This window comes from Tachysurus vachellii, chromosome 9, assembly GCF_030014155.1.
Source record: "Tachysurus vachellii isolate PV-2020 chromosome 9, HZAU_Pvac_v1, whole genome shotgun sequence".
Taxonomy (NCBI): domain Eukaryota; kingdom Metazoa; phylum Chordata; class Actinopteri; order Siluriformes; family Bagridae; genus Tachysurus; species Tachysurus vachellii.
In genome coordinates this window covers 26,931,664-26,941,663 of record NC_083468.1, presented here as the reverse complement: position 1 = coordinate 26,941,663, position 10,000 = coordinate 26,931,664, and the positions used below count along the sequence as shown (strand labels likewise).

At 41.2% G+C, this 10,000-nt stretch overlaps 1 protein-coding gene across 1 annotated transcript in view; it reads left to right on the top strand.

The window, feature by feature from the left end:
• Positions 1-10,000, top strand: part of LOC132851492 (protein unc-13 homolog C) — a 158,299-nt gene that overhangs the window by 20,056 nt on the left and 128,243 nt on the right. Inside the window, exons 6-8 of the mRNA XM_060878406.1 lie at positions 1,645-1,650; positions 2,422-2,493; positions 9,008-9,227. Coding sequence (XP_060734389.1) covers positions 1,645-1,650; positions 2,422-2,493; positions 9,008-9,227 — 298 coding nt within the window. The remainder of the gene's footprint in view (positions 1-1,644; positions 1,651-2,421; positions 2,494-9,007; positions 9,228-10,000) is intronic.

Here is a 10,000-nt window from a genome sequence, read left to right as displayed (position 1 = left end):
GGTAGATAGAAGTTCCATTAAGCACCCAAACGGGTTCTGTGTGTGGTTCTTATTGGTCCTAATAAACAGAGCTTCATTGAAAAAACATCCATTTGTAGGCCACAAGCCTGAGAACCATGAGTGTGTTACAGACGGAACGGAGCTTGTTATTGGCTGAACAGATTACCCTATGCTCCGCCCCCTGTGTCCCTGGGATGTGTGTGATTTGAGTGGATGAGGACAGGTGAGGGAAGCCGGGTTTGTACATCAGGGAATAAAAGCTGCTCTTAAGGCCGTTATGTGTTAATTAAATGAAATTAACGAGCATATCCGACCTTATCCATCCGCGCGCTTCCATTTTATGGCATTGCCTGCCGCAAGCCTCAGTCACTCCGCTGCATGCTGATTATTCTACACTTACATAAACGCTGAAGGAGTTCATGTACAGGTTTGGAGTCGTCCCGCTCCCACACCTCCCTCTGCTTCCTGGTGTTTTCTCACTAAACGTAAACTTCACGTCTTTACCACGATTGGCTTCTCGCGGCTCGATAACTGGTAAAGACAAATCTATACACTATCCTGCATTTCCTATTTGTACACTTATCCTTCTTCTCGATTTCTCTCTCTTTCTCTCCCTTTCCCTTTGTCTTTTCCTCTCTTTGGTCAATCCATAAATTCCCACATGTAGGTTAGGGGTTGCACGACCGCTCATTTTTACTAGTCGAGCAGTAATTCGAACGCAAGTAGTCGACTAGTCGTCTTTAACGTAGCTGAAGTAAAACCGGTATCAGGACATCTGGTTGTTAAATATTCAGTAAAGAACGAATCAAAGCACAGTTCAGTTAGCATCCCAACGTACAGGCGACGAATTCAGTGTCTTTACATGTTAGCAATGAAAGAGAAATCAGTACAGTACAGCAGACATTAACACCGTGTTCATCTCAGGCCTCAGTAGAATGGTATGCCGCTGATCTGACTGTGAACTAGCCGAGAGAGGCTGAATAGTGACGCGTAACCTGCGGCTCTTTCGCACGATCCCGATCACAAGACCACAGCGCGAGGGTTTATTATTTATTGCGCTGTAAGTTTTTTTTCTACACACCTCTACAAGTCATCGCACTGCAAACTGATAGCAGTGTTAATGGTAAAAACAAGAGAGAGAAAAAAAAATGACGCATCTAAATATAGTTTATCAAACACCGTTAGCTTCCTGTCCCAACCGCGAGGCTAGTCCTCATCCCCACAGCGGCTAGTCCATGCAACCCCTAATGTCAGTGTGTGGTCAGTGTTTGGTAGCTGACGTCACGTGAAAAACCTAATGGTGTTGTCGTGTATTATAACTCATAATTAAGTACCTTATGAACTGCGTTATGCATTCAAGAGTTTTTGGATTATTTATACAGCGAAAGCATGAGTAAGATTTGTAGTGCATGTCATTCATGAGGCAATGTTAGGAATGTATTTATAATAATAATAATGCTTAAAAATAATAAAGCAGAAGCTAAAATAAAGCGTTTTCTGACCCTCAGCATGGCAGTCAGTCAGTACAGCGCTGCAGATGCACCAAATGCCACAAAACGTTAATTAGCTCTTCATTTCACTCACTAATTCATCCTTTCTTCTTCTTTCCTTCTCTGCTTTCATTACTTCCTCTGAACAACAAAGGCCTTGGTGAGTATCTGTCTATTTTGGTGTTGGATTTAATTGTGTTAATTGCTCTAATTGCTCATAAAGTACTCATTAGGGTCCAAAAGATTGGCGTTGCGATGACAAGAAATTGCTTGCGGAAGTTTAAATGGTGAAAAAATACGACTTTTTTCCACCAAGAAAATGGTGAAGACAGCGTTGGTGTTCCTGGACATTCTGTTGTCACTGAAACATTGGACACTAGGATTAGAAATAACAGAATGTTTATTTCTAAGCCAGAGTTTATATATTTTATATATTATTTTTATGCCATATTCTGTATGTATATATTTTTGGAATAAAGATGTTGCATAATGTTGCGTAACGTTGCGCAGCTCCTACGAGTTTATGCGGTTCATGACAACGCTGTCGTTTTTTTATTTCCTGTATTTTATATTTAGATTTAGATTTAATATTAAACTTGATAGACAAAATAGGCTTTTTATTGTCATAAGCTTCCCATCATATCACATCCCTTCAGAAATAGTCTTCTACACAAGCCATCAACAACCGCAGAAAGAAATGTGAACGTGGAGCAGATGGTAAAATAAACAAGCGCTTAGAGAAAATGTTCACTTTGTCGGTCGGGCTGTAAATGTAACGGTGAGCAGAGCGGTTAGCTCGTAGCAATAAGCTGCATTTGTAGCACTCACATGCGATGATTCGATAAAGAGAAGGACGGAGGCAGTACGCAGATTTCCAGAGCGGATTTGATGTGAAATGTGATTTGTGTGTAATACATGCTTCTCTCTGCAGACTTTGGCTGCTCGAAAGGCAGGCATCTCGTTTGCGCTCGTGACCAGATCCACCCTGAACAACGAGGAGCTGGTGAGTGCTGGAGACAATTGTATAATGTACAATTACACACACACACACACACACACACACGCACACACTCGCCTGCATACAGGTGAATACACACATGCAATCACTGTCTCGGAATTTTTCGTTATTGAAATCAGATAACAACAAACAGGAAGCGTGAAAAATGTCAGTCAGTGGAGACATCGCTGAAACAGGAAGTTAAAAAAGGAGGAGAAATTTCAGAGCAGTGGGCGTGTCTAACTCATAGGGTATTAGTGAGTTAGATGATGTCATAGGAATACCAGTGACTTCCTTCTTACGGCCTGCATATCTTTATATGTAAATCACAAACACGCCCACATTACCATATAAGGCTTTTAGACTACGCCTTCACTCAGAGCTGCTCTCATTATCACAAACTCCCACTTTATTCTAAAGCCTTTAAACCTGACCGTTCAGAGCTCCTGTCATTTACACATACAGACTTAAAGACACACCCACATTACCATATAAAGCCACGCCCAGATTTCTCACTCTTCTACTTTTTCAGCTCTGGCCTTTAAAGTCTTACTCACTCAGACATGATGTAATTTCCATCCTTGGATGTAAGGACACACCCACTTTTCTGTCAATGATCAGCCTTTAGGTCACACCCACTCACCTGCTACTTTCATTACCATATATGGATTTCGGTTTCCTTATTCACTCAAAGACACGCCCACTTTTGCAGCTCTGATGTGGTGATTAAAACCAGATGGTTCTTTTCAGCAGGCACGTGAAGTGTTTGGCTTCATCACTTTTTATGCTGAGATTTCAGTCGCTCCACTTTTAATTACGGAGCTGTATAAGTTCTGTGGTCGTGCCAGCACTGCCATGGAGGAACGAGAGAATCTGAATCAATGAAGAGAGAATTACTCCTCTTTTCTGCTGACCTTCATCCCTCGCTCTCCGCATTATCCCAACGCAGCAGACCGGTCGATATTGCTATTGAGTGCCGAAAGTGCTGCGTTTGATCTGTTTAGACTGGAAACTTATTTGGGATCGGACAGGTATTTCAGGCGTCACCAGAACATGGGGAAATATTTCTTACAGCAGAGATCGGACACTTTCATCTAAATTAGACTGTTTCAGAGTTCACTAATTCTGGATTTTGATTTGTTTGGATTGGACATTTGTGTGAAATGTCTGTGAAACACTTCGTGGTTTACACTAAAGATTAGACAGATCAGATTTAGAGCTATTTTGATTAGATGCTGTATTTCTGTTTTGTTTAGATAAGGCACAGTATAACACATCTTTCAGATCACACACTCTTCCATTAAACACTGTTTTTGCTCTTTGCACACACACACACACACACACACACACACACACACACACACACACACACACACACACTCTCTGTCTCACATTTCAGTTGATTGCTGTTTTGCGCAATACTTTACATTATCTCATGTAACTGCTGCTATAATACTGATCTGTTCATTCTAGTATTTCTGCACACACGATATTGTTGAACACACAGTATTTACACTGAACACACAGTATTTACACTGAACACAGTATTTACACTGAACACACAGTATTTACACTGAACAAAGTATTTACACTGAACACACAGTATTTACACTGAACACACAGTATTTACACTGAACACAGTATTTACACTGAACACATAGTATTTACACTGAACATACAGTATTTACACTGAACATACAGTATTTACACTGAACACACAGTATTTACACTGAACACACATTATTTACACTGAACATACAGTATTTACACTGAAAAAAGTATTTACACTGAACACACAGTATTTACACTGAACACACAGTATTTACACTGAACACAGTATTTACACTGAACACACAGTATTTACACTGAACATACAGTATTTACACTGAACACACAGTATTTACACTGAACATACAGTATTTAAACTGAACACACAGTATTTACACTGAACACACAGTATTTACACTGAACACAGTATTTACACTGAACATACAGTATTTACACTGAACACACAGTATTTACACTGAACACACAGTATTTACACTGAACATACAGTATTTACACTGAACACACAGTATTTACACTGAACACACAGTATTTACATTGAACATACAGTATTTACACTGAACATACAGTATTTACACTGAACACACAGTATTTACACTGAACATACAGTATTTACACTGAACACACAGTATTTACACTGAACATACAGTATTTACACTGAACACACAGTATTTACACTGAACACACAGTATTTACACTGAACATACAGTATTTACACTGAACACACAGTATTTACACTGAACATACAGTATTTACACTGAACACACAGTATTTACACTGAACACACAGTATTTACACTGAACACACAGTATTTACACTGAACACACAGTATTTACACTGAACAGTGGTCAGTGCTGTACAGTATTTACACTGGTCAGTGCTGTTTCTGTTTATTGCCTTTTGTGTAATGTCTTGTATTTTTGTTTGCACTGTCTTTTGTCCTGCACTGTCTTGTTTGTCTTGTTCTGCACTGTCTTGTTTGTCTTGTTCTGCACTGTCTTGTTTGTCTTGTTCTGCACTGTCTTTTTTGTCTTGTCCTTCACTGTCTTGTCTGTCTTGTCTGTCTTGTCCTGCACTGTATACACCAGGTCACACAGATACACTTTATGTGGCTAAGACTAACTTACTAAGTCCTTATAGCCCTGTCTTTGTGTTATGTACCTCCATGATCCTGGAGAAACGTCGTCTCATGTCACTGTGTACTGTAACAGCTCTATATGGTGTAAATGACAATGAAAGCTTCTTGACTTGACTTGAGTACAATGTTTATTAGGATTAGACTTGGACTAGATTTGGCAAATTGGAAGCATTTCTCATTTCTGGTTCGTTTGGATTGGACAGATAGATATTCAGGTCTCATTTGAATTAGATTCACATTCCAGACTTTGCTCTAATTCCAGGATGATTTTAGGAGCTGTTTTTTTTAGATTGGACTTTTCCAAAGGTTTGTTTGAATGTATTATTTTGGCTTTATGGTTTATACGTTGGATTGATTTTCCTTCCACAGTTTAGGGCTCAATGAGCTGTAGAGACAATTCTGATCTTGTTTAGATCAGACAGTCATTTTATGCAAAGGCTTTGCTGGTTGATGATGATAAAGAGATTGGACATCGCATTAGACAGGGTTTTAATGGTGTGATGATTATGTTAATTTGTAGCGTTGGGTTCCGATCCTTCAGCTTTGGACTTGTGTTGAGGTTGTGATGTGAAGTCTCGCTCATCTCTTCATCCACGTCGAGATAAGAGCTCTCTACACTGAGACTGTCTAAAGCAAGACTGAAAGACAGTAAAGTGAGACGGAAGTAGGCTGTAGCGCGGATCAGGAAGCAGATGTCGGAGTGTTATTAACTGTAGCGAGGATAAAAAAGAGACGGAGAGGAAATGAAATCTTCAGGGAAATCAGAGTCTAAAAACGGCTGCCGTAGCCAGATGGTTGGAGCGTCCGAACTTTTCTTATCGGTGGCCAGATGGAGGAAAGGAAATATGGGTCACAGGTAACAGGCTATCTGTGCTAATAAAAGTAAAGAGCATCAGCGTCCGTAGGTTTTATTAGAAGAGAACGACTTTCCTGAGGCGTGTTTAAATAAAGCTACAGAACATGGAATATCTGGACAAATCAGGATAGCTTCTTATTCCTGCGGATTAAAAGTGTACTAATCAGACTGCGTATCAGTGTTATAACTGCTCAGAGTAGTTTGACGTCTTTAAAGGAAACATCTGGCTGGAATCCAGGCTTCATTCGTTTAAAGTCTGAAGAGAGAAAGAAGTAAGTTGTAGAAGTTTTTCTCCTCGCCGAGATACGGCTCACCACATGTTTACACTCGCTCGACGAAGCCGATCTAGCAGCTCGGGTGGTGCTCAGCAAAGCATTATGGGAAACGTTCCTCTTAATTACCCTACAGTGTGTGTAGCTACAACAGCTCCTGGATTACAGGGTCATTCACAGTGTGAGCTGAAAGTTTTCAGCACAAACTCAGGAAAGATCCTGAGTGATATTAAAGACGCCGCTGTGACTGCAGTGTGCTGTACAACACGCACTACAGAAGGCACTAATTACAGGAAATTAAACACAGTATAATCGACAGCTTAACTTTTAATGATGTGATTTATTTTCTCGACTCGTAAAGACGTGTGAGACTTCATTCAGTTTAACAAATGAGTGGAAAAAATCACAGGAGAGAGAAAAGAGAGAAAGTGGACTTTCAGTAGACCTCTTTCTTTCTCTCTATCTCAGTCTCTCTCTCTCTCTCAGTCTCTCTCTCTCTCTCTCTCTCTCTCTCTTTCTGTCTCTCTCTCAGTCTCTCAGTCTCTCTCTCTCGCTCTCTCGTTCTCTCTCTCTCTCTCAGTCTCTCTCTTTCCATCTCTCTCTCAGTCTCTCTCTCTCTCTCTCTCTCTCTCTCTCTATCTATCTCAGTCTCTCTCTCTCTCTCTCTCTCTCTCTCTCTCTCTCTCTCTCTCTCTCTCTCTCTCTATCAGTCTCTCTCTCTCAGTCTCTCTCTCTCTCTCTCTCTCTCTTTCTGTCTCTCTCTCATTCTCTCAGTCTCTCTCTTTCCATCTCTCTCTCAGTCTCTCTCTCTCTCTCTCTCTCTCAGTCTCTCTCTCTCTCTCTCTCTCTCTCTCTCTCTCTCTCTCTCTCTCTCTCTCTATCTCAGTCTCTCTCTCTCTCTCTCTCTCTCTCTCTCTCTCTCTCTCTCTCTCTCTCTCTCTCTCTCTCTCTCTCTCTCAGTCTCTCTCTCTCTCTCTCTCTCTCTCTCTCAGTCTCTCTCTCTCTCTCTCTCTCTCTCTCTCTCTCTCTCTCTCTCTCTCTCTCTCTCTCTCAGTCTCTCTCTCTCTCTCTCTGAAGCTTGTGACAGATGTACAGATGTTGACTCCATGCCTGAGGTCACATGACCTGCTCTGAAACACTTTGAGTGTAAAATAACAAGCGTTAATCTTGGCACTGCGTCCATCTCCATCCAGACTCAACACTCTGTGTATAATATAAGATTAATATAGATTTCATCGACACTCCTGCAGGTTTAATCAACTTCTCTAGACATTTATGCCATTTGCACACATCCTTATCCAAAGTGACTTCTGTTTCATTTCATTTGTTTATATGATAATATGATACGAGGCTTAAGGGCCGTGCTCAGGGGCCCGGCAGTGGCAGCTTGGTCGGACCTAAGATTCAATCTTGCAACCTTCTGATCAGTTGTCCAACACCTTAAACACTAAAATCGCCTGCAAGAAGAGTCGCCTTCACTCAGTTTCATTCTCTGCCACGTCTGTGCTGCTCATATCTCTCAGCGCAGAGGTTTGCATGCAGGGAGCAGGGTAAGGTGTGCAGGAATCGATGTAGTGATGAGTTGTCAGCCAGCAGCTGGGCAGCGAGCACACTGCGAGAGCTGCGAGTGTGCAGTCAGAACAACGTTGGCCTCTGTGCCAGTGTGGCCTGAGCTTCATATCGATCTCCATAATGTTTATGAGGGAAAACGAGTCGCTGCAGCTTGCTAATGAATTTTATTATAAAGCCGACCAACAGGCTGCTGCTGGTGTCGATGCAGGACAGAGTTAAGCAGCTGTACACACCAACACTTAACAATCCCCACAGGAAATGAAGCTCTGATGACTTGCTAATGGTCCAGTGGCGTACAGAGCATGAATAATGCTAGGTTTATAAAGTCTACGTGAAGTTCACCTGAATTCATCACCATGCTGAGTGCAGCTGAGGATGAGCAAAATGTGTGTGTGAAGATAGATCACACCAGCAGGAGCTTTTATCTACACAGATACAGGGTTCAGCATGAGGGATATATAAGGTAGCGAGGAAAGTCTAATGTAGCGAGTGAAATCTAATGTGGCGAGTAAAGTCTAATGTAGCAAATTAAATCTACCACTAAGCATGAAGCGTGAAACTTAGTGAATCTCTGGACCTGAAATAATCATCATGTATAAAGTCCCTAGACTGCAGGTCTTAAGCTAAAGTACCTGGGTTTAGGTTCCTGGTCCAAAACGTGTTGTAAAATGTTCCTGGGGTAAAGATCCTGGTTATGACTTCAGGCTTTAGACTACAGATTTAAAGTTCTTCTCTTCAGATCTTGACTGTAGGTTCCTGTGGTAACATTTCTGGATTTCTTGGACTCTGGGTCAAAGGTTCATAAGTTCATAGGCTCATGTCCTGGATTTTATGTTCCTGAGTCTTTAGATTCCTGGTTCTGGGTTACAATCTGAGGTAAAAATGTATTGAGCTGCAGTTTTTGTAACTGTCATTAAATTGCTGTGATTAGACTCCAGGGCGAAATGTTCTAGTGCTGTCATAAATTTCAAAGGTAAATTTCTACAAATGTCTGCAAATTGAATGCAAGATGGATTCAGATAACTGATTACAGATACATCCACCATGTTTCTGTCTGTCTGTCTCTCTCTCTCTCTCTCTCTCTCTCTCTCTCTCTCTCTCTCTCTCTCTCTGTAGAAGCTGCAGGTGTTGAGGAAGACTCTTCAGGCGTTGATCTATCCCATATCATCTACAACGCCTCATCATTTTGAGGTATGGACGGCGACAGCTCCTACCTACTGCCCCGAGTGTGAGGGTCTGCTGTGGGGCATTGCACGTCAGGGCATGCGCTGCACCGAGTGTGGGGTCAAGTGCCATGAGAAGTGTCAGGACCTGCTGAACGCCGACTGCCTGCAGCGTGAGTGCGCTTATTAACACATATAAATGTGTTCAGGTGCATAACAAAGATCCTTATTGTTTAGGAATACAATAATCTCGTGTAGGTCATTATGTACTTCACAAATGCCAAACATTAGCATAATTATTTGTCAAACACAAGAAGGTGCATTGTGCGTTCTAGAAAGATAGATAGATAGATAGATAGATAGATAGATAGATAGATAGATAGATAGATAGATAGATACTGTAGATAGATAGATAGATAGATAGATAGATAGATAGATAGATAGATAGATAGATAGATAGATAGATAGATAGATAGATAGATAGATAGTGGAAAGAAGACCAGGGAATAATTAAATTGAACTAGAACACGTTCCAAGATATAAAAGTGGAAGCCAAATGAGGTCAGAAAGGTGGAGCAACTATGGGAAGCCAAATGGGTTAAAATTAGTAAACAGAAAATGTGCTTGCACTTGTGTGAATGGAAGCGCTTCTCTCTCTGTGTTTTTCTTCTTCACTGCTAATCTGACACCGGACTGTGCCAGAAGTCCATGTATGAGAGAAATGATGGCTGTCACAAGCAATTAACTCTGATTCTTATCACATCTGACTCGACAAGCTGTCCAGAGGACAGTTTGGTGATTTTCCTGCTCAATACATACGATTGGATGTCTCAGTTCCTTCCTGGGTTTATTACTTTGGTAGTTTGACAGAGATGTGGGATTAGTCATGCGTTCACTCGTCTGAATGGAAGCTAAAGGAGCTTGTTTACTTGTGTAGGGTTCCTCC